A 21,571-nucleotide genomic window follows, 5' to 3' on the forward strand; every position below is an offset into this window, starting at 1 on the left:
TCATGAGTGGGGTAGGATGTCCAGTTTCTCTGCTTGTTCATCCGCGTCTAAATTCAATAGTAGCACTGACTTGTCTGCTTGGATATAAAGTGTGATTTAGCTACTTAATGTATGCAATTTGTGATTATTTCAGTTCTTTCCTTAGGTTGTGTCGTCTCTTGCAAATCTTCATGGGATCGACTGCAGGACCTGTGCCGTTTGGAGAAGCTGTCATGTACTTTGCTTGAAGTCAATAAGAAGAACCTATGTGACTTTGAAGTAGAGTACCTATGTGATTATAAAAAAGTACAGGTAAGCAGATCTGCTCCCGCACTTTGTATTTCTGTTCTTATTTTAATCATGCACCTAAGCACTTTTTTAAGCCATTCCATTTGCTCTAGCTTGTATGTTTTTTTTTTTTAAAGCCCCTATTAGAGTACGGAGGGCTAATACTGTTAATGTTGGGGTGGTTTTTATTTTATTGCTCATTTATTTACTTTTGTATGGTTCTTAATTTACCTTGTTTTTACTGGATTTTTATGGTGCCTAGCTGCTCTTGTTTTTAACATTTAATTGCCCAATGTTCGATTTCTGTAATTATTAATGATTGTTTTTACGTGTGATATATTGTATTAGTCTTTTATGGCCGGATCAACCGAAATAAAGATAATTTTGACGCCCCCCTCCCAGACTCTGAACTAGAAGGTACTGGCAGTTTCCAAATGCGCTTGCTGACCAGTGGCAAAGCATTTACTACTTAGGTTTCAGTGGCTTCAAGGTTTTGGCAAGTGATATCCACAGAGGAAGCATCCATACACAACTCGGCAGTAACAGTTCTTCCCAGTACTTTTGGACAGTGATCCAGGCAGCAGTGGCCAATCCCCCAGGGGCAACATCCTACTTGGCCCTCTGTCCCCCACCCGGCAGCTGTTGCAAAACCACTTGGACATCCCTTTGCTGCTCACAATCACTTGGTGGGAGGACTTGTCACCTATCTCGCTTGGTGAAGTATCCCATTTGACCAATGGGTGCTTCAGTTCGTGGAACATGGTTAGTCCGTACCTTTCTAGTCCCACCCATCGGATATGCCTCTCAAACCACAATACCTCCCAGAGGACCACTTGTCTATCCTCCGAGTGGTTCAGGTGCTCTCAAAAGGGAGAAATACAGAGGATGCTGACATCAAAGATTGGAACTGACTGTTCGTATAGTTATTTCCTGGTGCTGAAAAAGGATGGAGGCCTTAACCCTATATTCTGTCCACTCCTTCTGAATTTCTTTCTCCAGAAGGGCAAACTCAAAATACCCCTGACAAGGCTGTCTACCCTGGATCAGAGACTGCATGGTGCATTGGATTTTCAGGCAGCCCACATATCGCAGAACTATTCAACTTATCCCTGAACTATCCTAAGATGCCAGAAGCATTTTGTTTTCCCTAGCTTTTTATATATTAAAAAAAAAAGGCATTGATGTCCCAACCGATTATGCTATCGGCAGATTTAGCTTCTCCCACTTCTTAAGGTTCAGCCAATGTTGCTGAGCATGTCCCGAATGACGGTTACACTTGGAGGTGGCATTGAGCATCTTCCAGCACTGGGGAGAACTTTATCCGGACTGCTGGTTATTGATTGGCTGTTAATGTTGCCCGGATAAAGTCCCCTGTCCATGTTCGAATGCCGTCTGTTTGCATGAACCATGCCACTGCCCGGTCCTCATGGATACTGTTTACCAACTCCAATACCTAAAAAGTGCGCCACAAGCCGCTGGTTCCGAATTAAAAAAATCTAACATGAACCTAACCAACGTTCAACATAGTTTCAATCACATTACAAACCCACTTGGGGCATCACATCAGTATACAACTGTCTGAAAGTAGCAGAAAATACAATACTTACTAGCCGTTGGGAGGGCAATATGGTTGAGATTCCTTGCCAGGCGGTATAAACCTTGCCTCAGAGTCAAGTTATGATAGCTAGGAAATAGTACATTCTATATCTGAAAGAGACACGTTAGTATTAGATTCCTTACCTTAGAATATCCCCAGGCGTCAGACTGGATCCGGAAATTTTTGCGTAGCAGTACCCTTGCGCGTCGGTAGGCGTCGTCTGCAGCTCCGCGTCCGTCGTCTGCGCCGTGATGACGTCGTCGGAGTACTTAGACGCCGCTTCCGCGTGCTGACGTCAGTTCTTTTTTCCGCGCCAGCAAGCACAGATCTGGAAAAAGCAGTAACCCTAGTCAATTTACTTTTTTGATCGTTTTGATCATTTCTCGAAGTCTTTTGACTCCGATTGGTGCCGTAGGGATGCCTGGCTTTAAGCACTGCGAGGTGTGCGACCGCCTGATGTCGGTCACGGATCCTCACCACCTGTGTTTAACTTGTCTAGACGTCGGTCACGACTACAAGGCCTTCTTCGAAAGCCAGGCGGGAGCGGTCCCGCAGGCGACTCGAACTCCGGCAGTTGGTCCCGCGCCGCGAGAGGTCTCGGTCCCACGGGAGGACGCGGGCTCGGAGCCACCACAGCTCCGAGAGTAGGCCGCACTCCTCCGGGTCGAAGTCGTCGTCGGGTAAGAAGCACAAGAAGTCCAAGAGGCGTCATCGCTCTGCGGACTCTCCCCGACGCTCGCGTGATGCGGCCGGGGGTTCGGGTGACACCACCCACGCGGCTCTGTCTGAGTCGCGGGTGCAGCGTTCAGCTCCACACCCTCCGGTCCCTGGGCTAAACGCGACGCCGGAGGAGATCGAGCGCTTCCTCATGGCCATGAGGAAACTCTCTCATCCGAAGGGCTCCGCGGCGCCTTTGGGCCCGGCGCCGCAGGGTACAGCGGGCCGGGCGCTGCGGGACCCCACTAGACCTCCTTCGGATCTGGATCGTCGCCGGTGGACCTTACGACCTCCCCGGCGTCTGACCATCAGGTGTCGCCTCCGGCGCCGTCCTCGGGCGGCGCCGTCCCCGATGCCCCCTTCATTCCTGTTCCGACGTCGGGACGGCCCCGATGGGCGCCGCTCCAGACGTCCTTTAGGGAGTTTCACTTCTAAGAGCAGGCCCCGTTAGATGAGAACCCTGAGTTTCAGGAGATGGGTGATGAAGGGGATTGGGAGGGGTCTGAGGACCCTCTGACCAGAGAGTGTCAGTCTCATGAGGACTGGGCAGGAGACCTTGGGGAGGCCAGTGGCCTGGACACCTCTCCAGACACTGGTTTTGTCTCCCCTCCTACCGTGGCTTTGGAGGAGGGGGCAACCTACAGTGTGGTGTTGATGAGGGCTGCCAAGGCCTTGGGCCTTGAGCTCCCCGTCGCGGCCGTCAGGACTAATCTCCTCACTGAGGTCCTTAAACCGCAGTCAAGCTCGGCCGAGCCTCTGCTGCCCTTTAATGAGGCCTTGACCGACGTTCTTCTGGGCACTTGGTCCAAGCCCGCTACGGGTTCGCCCGTAGATGGGAACGTGGCCAGACGCCACCGCCCCGATCGACCCATGTTTCCTGTCCACCCACCGTACCCCCGAGAGCCTGGTCATCCAGGCCTCCAATTCCCAGACCGCATTCCCATCGGCTCCGCCTGACAGGGAATCCAAGAGGTACGAGCAGTACGGCAAAAAGATCTTCTCGTCCCTTAGTCTGGGACTGCGGTCTTCCAACACCGCATGCCTCTTGGGCCGCTACACCCACTCTCTGTGGGATATGGTCGCGGAAGTGCTGCCAGAGTGTCCGTTGGAGGTACGGGCCAAACTCGGCCAAGCCCTTGTGGAGGGCCGGGATGCAGCCAAATATTCTATACTGTGTGTGCTGGATACCACAGACTCACTGGGTAGAGCGATGGCAACGACGGTGGTGGTCAGACGCCGCGCCTGGTTGAGGTCCGCCAACTTTTCGGCCGATGTCCAGAACACCTTGATGGACATGCCGTTTGATGGCCGTCGCCTCTTTGGCGACAAGGCAGACCATGCGCTCGAGCGCTTTAAGGACTCCAGGGCTACGGCCAAGTCCTTGGGCCTCTCGGCCCCGCGCCAGCAATCGGCTGCCTTTAATTCCTTTCGTGGCCACGGAAGGGGTGTACCCACACGTGCTGCCAGCCACGCTCCGCAGGGTAATACCCAACGCGGTGGCCGCCGTGGGAACCGACGTCCCGGCGCTCGGGGACAACGGCGAGGTCAGTCCACACCTTCCCCCGCAGCATCCGCCTCAAAACCCTCCAAGTCCGTGCTTTCAGGCCCATGTGACGCCAGTGGGGGGGCAGGGTTCGCCATCACCACCTCCACTGGCGCACCGTCACTTCGGACAGGTGGGTGCTGCAAATCGTCCGAAGGGGCTACTCCCTCCCCTTCGAGGCGACTCCTCCTGCCATGCCACCGCAGAACCACCGTGTATCAGGGGATAATTTGCGACTTCTGCAGGAGGAAGTTACGGCCCTCTTGGCCAAGGGGGCCATCAAGCGCGTTCCTGGGCCAGAAGTAGGGTGTGGTTGCTACTCCCACTACTTTCTGGTACCCAAGAAGGGCAAAGGGGGCCTACGCCCTATCTTGGACCTAAGGAACGTCAACGGCTTCCTCCGGAAGGAGAAGTTCAAGATGCTGACACTGGCTCAGGTCCTAGCTGCCCTGGACCCAGGAGACTGGATGGTAGCGTTGGACTTGCAGGACGCTTATTTCCACATCCCTGTCCTGCCGGCCCACCGGCGCTACCTGCGGTTCACGGTTGGCCACAAGCATTTTCAGTATACCGTGCTCCCCTTCGGCCTTACCAGCGCCCATGGGTGTTCACAAAGGTGATGGCGGTGGTCGCAGCTCACCTGCGCAGGTTAGGGGTTTCAGTCTTCCCCCTACCTCGACGACTGGTTGTTGAAGGCGGGCTCGCCCCAGACAGTAGTCTGCCACCTCCAGACTATGGCAGATCTCCTGCACCGGCTGGGGTTCTCCATCAATGTGCCGAAGTCACACCTGTGCCCCTCTCAGAAGCTCCCTTTCATCGGAGCGGTACTCGGCGCGGTTTGGGTTTATCCACCCGAACAGCGGGTCCGGGATATTCAGGCTCTGATTCCCATCTTTCAGCCGTTATCCCGGGTCTCGGTCAGGTTGACGCTGCGGCTTATGGGGCTGATGGCCTCCTGCATCCTGCTGGTGCATCACGCCAGGTGGCGGATGCGGGCTCTGCAGTGGGACCTCAGTGGGCCCAGCATCAGGGCAACCTATCCGACCACGTCCTGATCTCGGAGGGCACTGCGAGACAGCTGCAGTGGTGGCTCACGGACCGCGATTGGGTCAGCGGCAGATCCCTCTCCCTTCCCCAACCGGAGCACGTAGCTGTGACGGATGCGTCCCTCCAGGGCTGGGGAGGCCACATGGGAGAGGCGGAGATCAGAGACCTCTGGTCTCCGGCGGAGGCCCGGCTCCACATCAACCTGTTGGAGTTACGGGCGATTCGTCTAGCACTGAAAGCATTCCTCCCCTCTGTCCGGGGGAGTGTAGTGCAGGTGTTCACGGACAACACCACCGCTATGTGGTACTGCAACAAACAGGGCGGGGTGGGGTCGTGGACCCTTTGCCAGGAGGCTCTGCGCCTCTGGCAATGGCTGGAACGCCAGGGCGTGACCCTGGTGGCTCAACACCTGGCAGGTTCTCTGAACGCCAGGGCGGACGAGCTCAGCCGTCGGTGCATGATGGATCACGAATGGCGTCTGAACTCGGACGTGGCGTAAGGCCTCTTTCAGCAATGGGGAGAGCCTTGGTTAGATCTATTCGCCACCGAAGAGAACGCGCAATGTCATCAGTTCTGCGCGTTGGAATTTCCAAGGCGGCACTCGCTCGGAGACGCTTTTCGTCGCGAGTGGACTTGCGGTCTACTGTACGCCTTTCCGCCTATACCACTTCTGCCCAGAGTGCTGAAGATCAAGCGCGATCGGGCCCAAGTCATCCTTGTGGCTCCGGACTGGACTCGAAGGTACTGGTATCCAGAGCTACTCAGTATGTCAGTCGATCCCCCGGCTCGTCTGCCTCTTCAAGAGGACCTTCTGTCGCAGCAGCAGGGGACGGTCCTCCACCCGAACCTGTCCAGTCTCCACCTCCATGCTTGGAGATTGAGCGGCGACAGTTGAGGCCATTTGACTTGCCTCCTGAAGTCTGTAACGTCATTCTGGCAGCCAGGTGTCCCTCCACAAAGTCGGTATACGCCTGCAGGTGGAACAGATTTGTGGCATGGTGCACAGCAAAGGCTGTGGATCCTCTTGCTGCCCCTCTTTCTGAGGTTCTTCTCTTCCTTCTTTCTCTTGCCCAGCAGGGCTCTGCTCTGGGCACTATCAAGGGCTACCTTTCTGCTCTTTCAGCCTTTCTGAGGCTGCCTGATCAACCTTCTTTGTTCAAGTCCCCTATTGTAAATAGATTTCTTAAGGGCATCTCACACACGTTTCCTCCTGTTCCGTTTGTGATGCCTCAGTGGGACTTGAACCTGGTTCTTACGTTTCTGATGTGCGCTCCCTTTGAGCCACTTCACAACTGTCCTCTCCGCCTTCTAACTCTGAAGACTGCTTTCCTGGTTGCCATCACCTCTGCCAGGAGAGGGAGTGAGCTCCAGGCCCTTTCTTGTACTCCACCCTTCCTTTCTGTCCATCCGGACAAAGTGGTGTTGCGTACTAAGCCATCTTTCCTGCCCAAGGTTGTCACGGCCTTCCACATCGGGCAGTCTATCACCTTGCCAACCTTCTTCCCGCCACCGCATCCCTCTAAAGAGGAAGAGCGGCTCCACCGTCTGGACCCAAAACGTGCGCTCTCATTCTACTTGGATCGCACACGCCAGTTCCGGGTGGATGGCCAACTCTTTGTTGGTTACGTGGGCACTAAGAAGGGGAAAGCGGTACACAAGAGGACCATCTCCCGGTGGATCATCTTGTGCATCCAGGCATGTTACTCCTTGGCTAAGAAGGAGCCCCCTGTTGGATTGCGGGCTCATTCCACCCGAGCCACCTGCCCTGGGCAGGGGAGTGCCCTTACAAGACATCTGTCAGGCAGCTACGTGGGCATCGCTGCACACGTTTGCAAGACACTACTGCCTGGACAGCCAAGTCCGGAGGGATGGCTTCTTTGGCCGTTCCGTCCTCCAGGACTTTCTGGTGTGATTATTGTTTCGCAGACCCACCACCGGGGTTGGTATTGCTGGGGTATCTATTCTAAGGTAAGGAATCTAATACTAACGTGTCTCTTTCAGATGCACAAGTTACTACTTGTGTAACGATATATCTGTAAGAGACATTAGTTAGTATTAGATTCCTTACCGACCCGAACCAATATCTAGTGTTAGGGTTACCCCCCCTTTCAGGGCCCTAGTTTCAATGGCACCAGTGTTGGTTTTTAACATGGCTCTGCGTTTCTGGTGCAGAAAAGCTGTGTCTAAGAACTGACGTCAGCACGCGGAGGCGGCGTCTAAGTACTCCGACGTCATCACGGTGCCCGCGATGCCGACGACTGACGCGGAGCCGCAGAAGACGCCTACCGACGCGCAAGGGTACTGCTATGCAAAAATTTCCGGATCTAGTCTGACGCCTGGGGATATTCTAAGGTAAGGAATCTAATACTAACTAATGTCTCTTACAGATATATCGTTACACAAGTAGTAACTTGTGCGTCGGGGCCGGATCTTCGTTTATGCTAGTGCAAAGCTTGCGTGAAACCAAATGAGCCATGCCTAGCACTTTTTAAAGATGGAATCTGAGAACCAGTCTGCTGCATTTATGATGTCCTTCAAACTGGCGCCTAGGCTGAAAGCCTTCAAGGCCATCAACCCTCTTACAGAGTGTGCTCTGAACACCTTGGCGTCCATATTGGCTTTCTGCATGACCCACCCAACCCAGCGGGCTAGTGTGGGAGAAGAAACCGCTTTGAGTGGGTTATGCAGGGCAATAAGAAGTTGCGGTTTACCCTGCGGTCAAAATTACTCTGACATCTCCTCATACACCTTGAGGCACTGCACCACACACAGCTTGGCTGGCGAGGTGATAACTTGGTCCGTCTATTGACAGTAAAAGGCACCCCTTCTAGGGATAATACCCTACCTGTAATAGCCAGTGCTCGCACGTCCGAGACCTGTCTACAGGACACCAGGTATGGCCAATTTTGCTGAAAGCTCCTCTTGAGACAAACTTGTTCCATTGACAGGACAAGAATACATTTGGTACCTGATTGACTTCCCAGAGCGCAGAGTAGCTCTGTTCTTGTGGAAGGGAAAGACTGCTCCCCTGAAAATGCTGGCATACAAAAGGGTGTTTCCCCAAGCAATAGGGAAGGACCTCTGTTGCCCACTGCTTTTCTGATTCCAGTGGATCTTCATCTGACATTGCGGACAGAGATCAGAAAGATTACCTTTGCACTCGGAGGTGTTGCATAAATTTGATGAGGAGTTTCATAATGCTGCCTGGTGGCATGTGAGAAAAGTACTAGCAAAATGGTGCCTGATCCAGTCTGACACCTAGGGCAATTCACAAATTGAAGAGTCTGCGGTATAGGCTCTCCCAGGAAAGGTCTTATTAAAAGTAAGTAACTTTGACAAAGTCAATACCTTTCAGAGGCGAGACCTGTTGGCTTTGCCAATGCTACTTGTTGTTGTTTCAGACTAAGGGGGATACTTATTCTAAGACTATTACATGCATTAGAGAGGAGATAGTTCTGCTGGTAGAGATATTGGCTCTACCTGTTACTGTACAGGTTGGTCACTAGTGTGAAATCCCAGTTAAGTTTGTAAAGACTACTCTTTTTAGAAACCAGAGCTGCTTTGTTTGAACTCTTCTCACGAAAACCTTGAATGCTATCCTCATCGTGTTCTCATGTTTTGCAGGATGAGGAATTTTATATGGTGAAGTGGAAAGGGTATCCTGAATCGCAAAATACTTGGGAGCCCCGTAAGAACCTAAAATGCTTCAATCTACTAAAGCAGTTCCACAAAGACCTTGAGAATGAAGTTATCCGCCGAGAAGGCAAGCTACGAAAGGGTGTGCGTCGGCTGGACCAGAGCCTCTCCAGCTACTTGGTGCAAAAGGCTAAAACACGCAAAGCCCTGCGCCAGTGGGAGCACCATCTCAATGTCAAGCGCAACCACAACGGCATCATCAAAGTGGAAAACGAAGTCGATCTGGAGGGCCCACCCAAAGACTTTATATACATTAATGAGTATAAGGTTGGTGATGGCATCAACCTAACTGAAGTGGCAGTGGGCTGTGAATGCAAGGACTGCTACGTTAAAGCAGTAGACGGCTGCTGCCCTGGTGCATCCCAGAACCGCTTTGCCTACAATGACCAGGGCCAGGTGAAGATTAGGGCTGGGAAGCCTATCTACGAGTGCAACAAACGCTGCCTGTGTGGCATGGACTGCCCCAACCGGGTGGTGCAGAAGGGCATTCAGTACGACATGTGTATATTCCGAACCCCCAACCATCGGGGTTGGGGTGTACGCACTTTGGAGAAGATTCGGAAGAACAGTTTTGTCATGGAGTATGTTGGAGAGGTAGGAATTTTATTTTGTCTTGTTGGTCAGTGGTATTCACCTTCACCATTATGTTGGCAGGCCTTGTTCTATAAAGAGGTGCTTCTTCTGAAGGTGGAACAGGAATCTGATGTTGCCTAGCGTGGACCGCATCTCAGCATGTAGCTTGCAGGCTTCTTGACTATTCCAATTGTATGTTCTAGTTCTTGATTTGTACACATTCTGGAATGACCTGCTACATACATGCGTACTTCGATTCCCAGCTGTCTTCATTTGTTGTCTGAAGTAAGTTGATTGCATTCTAGGTGGAGGGATGTGGCTTTCGGTTACTGGGGGAGGGATTGGGGGTTAATGGCAGCTTTGCACTTTAATGATGCAGTCACCTCATTCTGTTTCTAGAGTGTCTGTCCCAGTTCCTGTTTTGGAAGCCTCACATGTTACTAAAACGGGAGCGACCAGAGGATCGTTTTGTATGAGCACGATTTTCGTGAATGTGTAATATAATTTCCTTCTCCAGTCACTGGATGTTGTGGAATAGATAGTGAAACGCTTCACTGAATGCTAGAAAAGTTACTTTCTTCTGTAAGTGGTGGGGGTGAGGTGGGGGAGGCTTAGAAGTGACAAAGGTGTTGGTCTAAGTTTTCTGGTTTAAATGTCCTATCCTGTGCTCCAGTGTGGGCTTTCAGGTCCCATTTGTATTTTATTGATCTCATCTGATTTATTTGCGCATACTCACACGCCCGGTTCTTGGAACTTAGAAGGCTAATGGCTAGCCGCAAGAGTCTGTGGCATGGTGTGGTGTACCTAGTTCCTAGTCTGTGGCATGGTGTGGTGTACCTAGTTCCTGCACTTTACATGGCTTTGCTGCCTATAGAGGGTGCAGTGTGGATTTTCCTTTTACCTCCAAATATCTGGTTCTCCGTTTTTTTTTTTTTTTTTTGTTTTTTGCAACGTTTTTTACTTCCCTCCTTTTTATCTGTCTTATCTCCTTATGCCCCTGAAACATGGGTAACCTCCTTGAACATATACAGTTTTGGCAATGCGCTCTGATATCCCTCTGAATCATGTTCGCGCTATATAAAACCTTATAAATAAATTATAGAAAATTTGGGAAATGATTTCGGTAGGATTTATGTACCTTTTTGTGCCTCCTTGTGCGAAAACAATTTTTTAACTGCCTTACTTTCCCCATTGCCTAGAACATTCTACACTTTCATGAGGAAAAGATTGATTTTTTCACACGGTCTGTCTCGCACCCCTCCTCAACCCCTTGGCTGAGCCCACAGCCTGAAGGGTTGTGGATGTAGTAAGTAGATACTTCAGCATGCTCTTGCTTTACCAGATGGTGCCTCGGTTGGTTTTCATTCCCTCTTGGATTCACCCTGTTCGGAGTCCTTGATATTTCTGTAACTGGGATCATGCCAGAGTAAAGAGCACCTTCTGGTAGATGTGCCTCATTCTTCTGTTCTCTGTAGATAAAGTAGGGGCTTGTAACGATGGAGGAACACAGGGAAGTTCTAACTGGCCCACCCACGTTCACTGCTGATTTGCTTGCATAGTTGGTGTTGATCAATGTAGCATCTGTTTTACCTGGAGGACAGACACTAAAACTCAGAGCAGAGTGACCGGTGCAATCTGCTCCCTTTCAGAAGCTGCACACGAGTTCATGCAGTTTCAAATCTGCCACCTTTTCTCTGGGCACTTAACCTACATCTCTGGATCAGAAGAGGAGGATTGTGAAATAAAGTGCAGATTGGATGCAACAGCTAATATTTCATATTCGTCAACTTCCTGGAATCTGTGTTTGCATCCAGTAAATATTACCAGAAACTGTACACTAGTATATTAGAAAGTTCTACATCAAGTTTGTTTATCCTCAGGACAAATGTCCATGTTTCTGAGTTGGCAGCACTTTTATTATTGTAGAGTTTATATTGAATGCTCTTGCATAAAAATAAAGCATATAGCAGTATGGTCGTGAGACTAGAAAAAGACATCATCACAAGCCTAGTTTCCTTCCGCAAAACCCTCAATTTTCGACAGCATTACCAAAGCATTAGGCAGCACAAGGAAATAGTGGTCCTCAAGCCGCAGCAGTGGAACACATTGCTCGTTCCCCAATTGCTATCCATTCTAGGATGGCAGATGTTTTACTGTAATTAAATGAGTTATTCAACTGCTTTCTGAAGGTTTTCCTGTACCTTCAGTCCCCACCACCGTATATTTCACCCAGACAGTCCTTGCCTGGGTCTTTCTGAAGTCCTAACACTGCAGCAGGAGCAAAGATCCATGGAAGTGGGATCTACATTTACCAAATAATTGTATTACTGGCTTGAAAAGGCACATAATAAAATGTCTACAACCTTCAGTAATATAACGCTGTAACACGGACTGAATGTGTTTATGCTTACCAGGATATTTTAAAAATGCTTTCTTTTAGACCATGAAATTCTACTTCACTTCGGAGTCTGCAATCATATGAACTACTTGAACCATCATAGTGGGGCGAAAGTAGATGATTGCCTGGGGAATGGGTAAATACTATTTTCCTTTGACCTACAATAGCCGTTCATTTTCCAGAGGTCCAACTTAAAGAAGCAGATATGTTGGGCGTATACTTAAAGAAAATTACAAAAGTTGCCTAAAGTACTTTCCTAGCATTGGGACATGGCATTATGCAAAAGTGTAAGGCAGATGCTTGGACATTGTCTATGGGTACATAGGTTCTGGGCTAAAGGGGGGACTAACGCCCTTTGATCAATTGGTGGAGATTTCCCTAAACCATTGCCCAGACATGGAATGTGGCCCTCAGTCTGATCTAATAACTAATAGAAGATCTTATGATTAACCCTTCACTTTGACCGAAAACAGAGTTAGAACTCAGAAAATAGAATTACAGTCTCTAGTCGTCCTCCTATTACAATGATTCATTTTCACCTGACCGGTAACTTAAATGTATTCTATGAAATTCAGTCTAAGCCCAAGTGAACTCCAAAAACCTGACTAACCTGATCGTCACCCTTTCTCCTGACTGCCACCGCCCAGCTCCGGGCGACCCTAGCTTCCTGTCCTCCCACCCCACCCCGAGAGCCTGGTAATCCAGGCCTCCACTTCCAATCTGCATTCCTGACTGCTCCCCCAGATCGGGAATCCAAGAGGTACGAACAGTTTGGTAAGAAACTGTTTTCGTCCCTTAGCTGCGGACTGCGGTCAGTCAACACCGCGTGCCTCTTGGGCCTTTCTACCCACTCTCTGTGGGATACGGTTGCGGGCCGTGCTGCCAGAGTGCCTGGAAGGGGACCGGGCAAAGCTCACTCAAGCCCTCGCGGAGGGATGAGACGCAGCGCGGTATTCTATGCGATGTGGGCTGGATACCATAGACTCACTGGGCAGGGCGATGTCCACGACAGTGGCGGTTCGCTGCCACGCCCGGTTGAGGTCGCCAACTTTTCGGGTTATGTCCAGAGCACCCTCATGGACATGCCGTTTGATGGCAGCCACCTCTTTGGTGGCAAGGCAGATCATGCGCTTGAACGTTTCAAGGACTCCAGGGCTCTGGCAAAGTCCTTGCGTCAGCAGCAGTCTGCCTTTCGCTCCTTTCGTGGCCAAGGAAGGGGTGCCCCCACACGTCCTGCCAGCCACGGGCCGCTGACTAACATCCAGTGCGGCGGCGGACGTGGTAACTGCTGTGGCGGTGGCCAGGGACAGCGGCAAGGCCAGTCCACAACCACCCCCACAGCATCCGCCTCAAAGCCCTCCTAGTCCGAGCTTTCAGGCCCATTCAACGCCAGTGGGGGGCAGGGTTCGCCATCACCGCCTCCACTGGCGCACCATAACTTCGGACAGGTGGGTGCTGCAAATAGTCCGAAGGGGCTACTCCCTCCCCTTCGAGGCGACCCCTCCAGCCATGCCACCGCAATACCACTGCGTGTCGGGATCACTTGAATCTTCTGCAGGAGGAAGTTACGGCCTTTTTGGCCAAGGGTGCCATCAAGCGTGTTCCTGGGCCAGATGTAGGATGTGGTTGCTATTCCCACTACTTTCTGGTTCCCAAGAAGGGCAAAGGGGGCCTACGCCCTATCTTGGACCTCCGGGACGTCAACGGCTTCCTCCGGAAAGAGAAGTTCAAGATGCTGACTTTGGCTCAGGTCTTAGCTGCCCTAGACCCAGGAGACTGGATGGTAGTGTTGGACTTGCTGGACGCATCTTTCCACATCCCCGTCCTGCCGGCGCTACCTGCGGTTCACGGTGGGCCACGAGCACTTTGTTTACCGTGCTCCCCTTCGGCCTTACCAGCGCCCCTCGGGTGTTCACGAAAGTGATGGCGGTGGTCGCAGCTTATCTGCGCAGATTAGGGGTGTCGGTCTTCCCCCTATCTCGACGACTGGTTGTTGAAGGCGGGCTCACCCCAGACAGTCGTCAGCCACCTCCAGACTACGGCCGACCTCCTGCACCTGCTGGGGTTCTCCATCAATGTGCCGAAGTCCCACCGGTGCCCCTCTCAGAAGCTCCTGTTCATCGGAGCGGTTCTGGACTTGGCGCAATTTCGGGTTCATGCTCCCGAACAGCGGGTCCGGGATATTCCGGCTCTGATTCCCATCTTTCAGCCGTTATCCCGGGTCTCGGTCAGGTTGACGCTGCGGCTTCTGGGGCTGATGGCCTCCTGCATCCTGCTGGTGCATCACGCCAGGTGGCGGATGCGGGCTCTGCAGTGGGACCTGAAGTTTCAGTGGGCCGAGCACCAGGGCAACTTGTCCGACCATGTCTTGATCTCGGAGGGCACTGCAAGTCAGTTGCAGTGGTGGCTCACGGACTGCGATTGGGTCAGCGGCAGATCCCTCTCCCTTCCCCAACCCGAGCACGTAGTTGTGACTGACGCGTCCCTCCTGGGCTGGGGGGGCCACATGGGAGAGGCGGAGATCAGAGGCCTCTGGTCTCCGGCGGAGTCCCGGCTCCACATCAACCTTCTGGAGCTGCGGGCGGTCCATCTTGCGCTGAAAGCATTCCTCCCCTCTGTCCGGGGAGTGTAGTGCAAGTGTTCACGGACAGCAACACCGCCATGTGGTACTCCAACAAACAGGGCGGGGTGGGGTCGTGGACCCTATGCCAGGAGGCTCTGCGTCTCTGGCAATGGATGGAACATCAGGGCATGACCCTGGTGGTTCAACACCTGGCAGGTTCTCTGAACGCCAGGGCGGACGAACTCAGCCGTCTGTGCATGATGGATCACAAATGGCGTCTGAACTCTGACGTGGCGCTAGGCCTCTTTCAGCAGTGGGGAGAGCCTTGGTTAGATCTATTCGCCATAGAAGAGAACGCGCAATGTCGTCAGTTCTGCGTGTTGGAATTTCCAAGGCGGCACTCGCTCGGAGGTGCTTTTCGTCGCGGGTGGAGCTGTGGTCTGTTGTACGCCTTTCAGCCTATACCACTTCTGCCCAGAGTGCTGAAGATCAGGCGCGACCAGGCCAAGTCATCCTTGTGGCTCCGGACTGGGCACGAAGAAACTGGTATCCCGAGCTACTCAGCATGTCAGTCGATTCCCCCGATTCGTCTGCCTCTTCAGGAGGACCTTCTGTCGCAGCAGCAGGGGACGGTCCTCCACCCGAACCTGTCCAGTCTCAACCTCCATGCGTGGAGATTGAGCGACCACAGTTAAGGCCATTTGACTTGCCTCCTGAAGTTTGTACTGTGATTCTGGCAGCCAGGCGTCCCTCCACAAAATCAGTATACGCCTGTAGGTGGAACAAATTTGTGGCATGGTGCACAGCAAAGGCTGTGGATCCACTCTATGCCCCTCCTTTCTGAGGTTCCCCTCTTTCTCTTGCCCAGCAGGGCTCTGCTCTGGGCACCATTAAGGGCTATCTCTCTGCCATTTCCGCCTTTTGTAAGGCTACCTGATCAGCCCTCTCTTTTCAACTCCCTGGTTGTAAATAGGTTCTTGAATGGCATCACCCATATGTTTCCTCCTGTTCCTTTCGTGATGCCTCCATGGGACTTGAACCTTGTTCTTACTTATTTGATGTGCGCTCCTTTCGAGCCACTTCACAATTGCCCTCTTCGTCGTCTTACTCTTAAGACTGCTTTCCTGGTTGCCATCACCTCTGCCAGGAGAGTGAGTGCGCTCCAGGCTCTTTCCTCTAAGCCTCCTTTCCTTTCTGTCCATCCGGACAAGGTTGTGTTGAGAACGTGTCCCTCTTTCCTGCCCAAGGTAGCCACTGCCTTCCACATCGGGCAGTCCATCACTTTGCCCACCTTCTTTACGCCTCCGCATTCCTCGAAAGAGGAAGAGAGGCTCCACCGCCTGGACCCAAAACGTGCGCTCTCCTTCTACCTTGATCGCACACGCCAGTTCGGGGTTGGATCAACTCTTTGTTGGATAAGTGGGCGATAAGAAGGGACGGGCGGTGCACAAACGGACCATCTCTCGATGGGTCGTGTTGTGCATCAAGGCATGCTATTCTTTGGCTAAAAAGGAGCCTCCTGTGGGGCTGAGGGCCCATTCCACTCGGGCTACGGCGACTACTACGGCCCTGGGCCGGGGAGTCCCCTTACAGGACATCTGTCAGGCAGCTACGTGAGCCTCGCTGCACACGTTCGCAACTCACTACTGCCTGGACAGTCAAGTCCGTAGAGATGGCTTTTTCGGCCGTTTCATTCTCCAGGACTTTCTGGTGTGATTATTGGTTCGCAGACTCACCTCCGAGGTTTGTATTGCTGGGGTATCTATTCTAAGGTAAGGAATCTAATACTAACCTGTTTCTTTCAGATGCACAAGTTACTTACCTTCGGTAATGCTATATCTGTAAAAAACAGTAGTTCGTATTAGATTCCTTACCGCCGCACCCATCCTCCCTTTTCTGCGAACCGATGTCTAGGGTTACGGTTCATTCCTTTTAGGGCCCTAGTTTTCATGGTCCCAGTGTTGGTTTTTATCATGGCTCTGCGTTTCTGGCGCGGAAAAGCTGTGTATAAGAACTGACGTCCGCACGCGAGGGTGGCGCCTTAGTACTCCGGCGCCAACGACACGGACGCAGAGCCGCGGACGATGCCTACCGACACGCAGGGGTACTGCTACGCAAAACTTTCCGGATCCAGTCTGACGCCTGGGGATATTCTAAGGTAAGGAATCTAATACTAACTGTTTGTTACAGATATATCGTTACCGAGGGTAAGTAACTTGTGCTTCATGCTTTGTGTTGCTTTTGTTTACTCTGTGTGAGTTCTACTATGCGCACTCTTGTGGAGGTGGGGTGATGGGACATGCATGGGGACCAGACACACATCAGCCACAGTGCTCTACAACATAGCCAAAAGTTTTGGCTAAACACATATGGTCCAAAAAGTAAGACCATTTGGCTATGCCAGTGCTTGTTTTAACATAGTAAAGGATCTATCTAAGCCGGCATGTGTAAGTAAAAAGATCATGGCTATGAAGCTATGTGACAATCTGGCAATTTATTGTTTTTTACTTTTTTTAAAAAATATATTAACATTTTCTTAAAGACATTACACAGTAGCAAAACGCAGCAGCACAATCCCTACAACAGCAGCATCATACAAAAACAACCGTGATGGACAATCCAGCTGCCTCATCATATACTTAGTAACCTTTGCGGTTACTTTCTTGTTTCGCGGCCTGTACCCCTGCCATAGGAAATCACTTTGTATCAGAGAGTGAAAGACCATAATGTGTACGCCATGGTTTCCATATTTTCCAGAACTTTTTGGGACAACCCCGTACCTTAAGTCGTCTTTTCCCCCAACATATACATGTCCATGCTTTTTTTCCATTCTATTAAAGATGGGTTTGCCACTGCCCCCCACGCCTTAACCAAGTCACGTTTTGCCACCACTAATCCTAATTGAAGTAGGGTTAACTTTGGTTTGGGGAGATCAATTTCAGTGGATATTCCCAGTAAAACAAACTGCGGGCTGAGCGGAACCGTCACACCCAGAACCGCACCTAGCTCTCCCACCAAAGTGTTCCAATACCTTTTCGATCTGATGGCAGTCCCACACTGTGTGGAAGAATGTGCCTATCTAAGCCCCACAGCGCAAGCAATCTTGGGTATCCGCCCTCCCTATGCGATACAATTGCGCTCTTTCATAATATGCTCTATGCAAATACTTGAATTGAATCAGTCGGAGCCTAGACTTGATGGCTACCTTGCAGGGGTGCATCAGTGCCATTTCCCAGTCTAAGTCATCTATCTCGCCCAACTTTGACTCCCATTTAGCTCTCAACTTCTACAAAGTGTCTGGCTAGTTATTAACTAATGTGCTACATGTCCATGAGACAGCCGTCTCCGGTATCTTCTCCCATCAGGAGTCGCCCCTCCAGCGGTGCAAACTCAGGGATGTCCATAGTGTCCATATTTTTTGCTCGCCAATTATGGGTCAGCTGCAGGTATCTGTAGCGCAGAGTCTTATTCATGTCCTATTCGGACTGAAGGTGTGAAAATCTGGCAATTTATTTTGATGAAAAGATCCATAAAATCATTGGCAGCCTTAATTTAAAGAACCAGATTGGGGCGGATGATGTAAACAACCTACCTATGAATGAGGAGAATGATCTGTCAGCGCCAATTATGTTAGAGAAACAGGATGAGGGCATAGACCGAAACAGTCGGCCTACTCTGGAGTGGTTTCAGATTCCCACAGAGGAAATGTTCACTAAAATGGCTTTGACTGTTTATTCTGGGTCACCGTTGGACCCCCTTCCCGCAGAGAATTTGGAAGGAATCAAAGTTGGAACTCTTTCTTGGCTTCATTGAATAATGGAGAGGTCCCAGAATGCTGGAAACGGGCAATAGTGACCCCGTTACGCAAGAAACCAACACTTGATCCTCTTTTTTTTTTTTTTTTTTTTTTTTTTTTTTGCAGAGTTTTATATAGCGCGAACTAGAACCGGTTATCAGAGCGCTTTTTACATAGCACCAGTTACGTTACATGAGGACACTTTCATTTTAGGCACGGGGAGATTAAGTGATTTGCCCAGAATCACAGGGGGTTTTTGGCGTCGTTACCGAGACTCGAACCCAGGTCCGAGTTCGAGCGCCTTAGCCGTTAGGCCAACTTTGCCCGTCCAACTATAGACCTATCTCCCGGTTAACCTACTCGGTAAAAATTCTTGAGCGAGTAGTTAGTAAATCAGTGTCCCATTATTTAGAGGATAATCATCTATTGGATGAGCTGCAAGTGGGGTTCTGTCCAGAGCACGGAACAGAAACGGCCCTAGTGACTGCGTATGATGATTTGAGAATTCGAGCTGACTATGGACAATCGGTCGTATTAGTGCTGCTGGGCATGTCAGCCGCATTTGATATGGTGAACCACAGCATTCTGCTAAAAACTTGGAAACAATGGAGTTAAGGGTCAGTCCTATCTATCGGACAGGACACAGGCAGTGAGTATTCAACGTTTCATCTACGAAGACATCCGTCCAACATGGGGTCCCGCAGGGATCGGCAATCAGTCCGATTTCATTCAATATATACCTGCGTCCACTTATTCCTATAATTAAGTCCTTTGGAGTAGAATTAGTCAACTATGCTGACGATGCACAGCTTGTTTTCGCTGGAAGGGACTCGAACAATCTCCATGGATAAATTTCATACGTGCATGCAAAGTACTACAAACTGGCTTAGAAATAACTTCCTCCATTTCAATGGCGATGAAACGGAAGTTGTATACTGTATTACAAGTAAAATAACTCTCCCCTTCCCGTTTACTTCCGGCTCACCTCTACAGATACACATTTAATTCCAGATAAAACAGTATGCAATTTGGGGGGTGTTGATGGATAACAGTCTTCAACTGGACTCACAAGTAAACAAAACAGTTGGTACCTGTTTTTCTTTGATTTAGAGCTCTATGAAAGATTCTCCAACTATTGCCAATTTCTTCCAGAATACAAGTAGTGAGGAGCGTTAATCTGAGCAGGTTAAACTATTGTAACTCCCTTTATCTTGGAGCACCAAATTCCTTGATACTGCAGCTGCAAAGAATCCAAACAATAGCAGCAAAGCTAGCTTTAAACTGGCAGCGCAGGTCCTCTGCCTTCCTGGCCCTAAGATCTTCATTGGCTGCCGATTCGGCAGAGGATACACTTCAAGTCTCTCTACATTGTTTTTAAGGCAGTATATGGTCTTGGTCCTAGACCACTGCAGAGAAAATTCACGTGGTATACTCTCCCCGCGAAACCTTCGTTCATCAACCGCAAACTTGGTGAACACTAAAAAATGTAAAAGATCCAGGACAGGAGGGACAGCTGTGGAATGAACTTCCAATCGACATTAGGCAAAGTGAGAATCTAATGCAATTCAGGAAGAAGTTGAAATCCTGGCTGTTCCCGAGGTAGGAATAATACACAGATGTATTGTCATTGATCCATCTTGATGTCTTATTCTCTTTCCCTCCCTCCCTTAACTTTTAACTGTGTTCCTATCCTAGGGTGGCCGATCAATTATGCATTATAACAACAAGGTACTCTCTGCGCCAGGATACCCGTTCGGGTGACAGCACGCTATGCAAATCTAGTTTACATTACAGAATGTAGATTAGCGATTTTGCCTAATTAATACTATCCCAACGATGGTATGTTCATAATTCTGTTAAGGGAGAACTGGTGGTCCTCTACATATAGCAGGCGGTCATCAGTATGGAGCGAAATTATGTCCTCCCATTGCATAGTGCTCTGCTTTGGGAATAAAGCTGGGCGTAATAGGAGGCATCATCTTCAGTAATCCCCTGCCTATCAGTCGCGTAGTGCCCGTCCTTTGCAAATTTTCAAGACCCAGCGGCTTTCCTGCTCCCTGCTATCCAACCAGGGTATGATCCTTCCCCACTTTGCCTCGCACCTCATAGATGCGATGCAGGGTCGCCCTATGCCGGCCTGAGTTACCCTGTCTCTATATTCTCTTAAATGTTAGGGTGTATTTCTAGGTCTCTGGCCTACCGTCACACTGCGAAAAGCAGTGTGGGCGGACCCCGAGATTTAATGTCTTCATACAGTGGGGCTTGAACCTGCCCCTCTTCTCCATTGGCTGGCCTCATAAATGCTGGCCAGCCATTGGAGGAGAGGGGTGTCACTCAGTTCAAGCCCCATCTTTTTTTTAATTCGGGGGCGTGTTTTTTGCAGTTTTTAACTCTGTGATTTATCTGTCACTCCCCCGAATTCGAAAATGGCGGCGCTTTTCTTATGCCATTTCGCCCGACCGCCGCCGCAAGAAGTCGCCGAGTCCGTCCCAGCCGGTGAGTGTTTGCTTTTCTGCCATCCCTGTTCTGCTTGCTGCTCTCCCCCCTCACCCCACTGTTTCTCGTCCGGCTCGCTCTTGTTACTTGTACAAGCCTAGTCCGTGTAGTTTTCCTTCAGCGTATTGCTAATAAATTATCTAAAATAATGCAATAGTCTGTCCTATTTAAATGTTTTTAGCCGTTGCACTTTCTTCCAAAGTAGGCTTTACATTTTAGAAGCTGTGTATGATGGGTAATAAACGCCCAAAGGTAAAATCATAATAACGTGTAGTCGCGTGGCTGCGCCTCTCCTCACCCCATCCGCTCCCATGGTGGCCGAGCCGCTGGGTGACCGGATCCACGCCGTGCTGGACGTGGCGCTGCAGGTTCCCTGCATTTTCATAATTGACGCCATCTTCAACTCGTACCGTAACCCAAGTGCGGGTCGCCTGGACCTCGCCACCCAGATCCTGCTGCATCTCTTGGGTAAGCCGTGTTAACACCGGGTAGGAGAGAGTGAATGCCTGTCCGGGATAGGGGGGGGCGATAGGTTCATCTGCTGACGTATTCTGACCCACAAGCGCCGGTCTCCATTAATGAAAACCTCTTGCTTTCGTCGATAATAATGCTCCTTTGATTGATAAACCAGGGCCGGCTTTTGGCATGGGCGAGCAGGGCCTAGGCCCAGGGAGTCCAGCTTCAGCTGGACAAAAACAACTGTCTCCATTGAGGTCCGGCAAATAGCGGCACCCCTCTTCCTTGGCTCGGGTGATTTTGTTAAAGATGCTACTTATTAATCATTTATATTGTGCTGCAGGCGCTGTTTGTGTACCCTATCGGCCCTGTACCTTCACCCCCACCCCCAATTATCTGTATCCAACTCGATGTGGACACAC

At 50.6% G+C, this 21,571-nt stretch overlaps 1 protein-coding gene across 2 annotated transcripts in view; it reads left to right on the forward strand.

Annotated features, from left to right (window-relative positions):
* Positions 1 to 21,571, forward strand: part of SUV39H1 (SUV39H1 histone lysine methyltransferase) — an 80,066-nt gene that overhangs the window by 18,894 nt on the left and 39,601 nt on the right. Inside the window, exons 3-4 of one of the 2 annotated variants that reach the window (XM_078664703.1) lie at positions 134 to 291; positions 8,796 to 9,461. In XM_078664703.1, coding sequence (XP_078520829.1) covers positions 134 to 291; positions 8,796 to 9,461 — 824 coding nt within the window. The remainder of the gene's footprint in view (positions 1 to 133; positions 292 to 8,795; positions 9,462 to 21,571) is intronic. The other variant, XM_078664704.1, reaches the window with a different exon arrangement.

This window comes from Lissotriton helveticus, chromosome 10 (genome assembly GCF_964261635.1).
Source record: "Lissotriton helveticus chromosome 10, aLisHel1.1, whole genome shotgun sequence".
Classification (NCBI taxonomy): domain Eukaryota; kingdom Metazoa; phylum Chordata; class Amphibia; order Caudata; family Salamandridae; genus Lissotriton; species Lissotriton helveticus.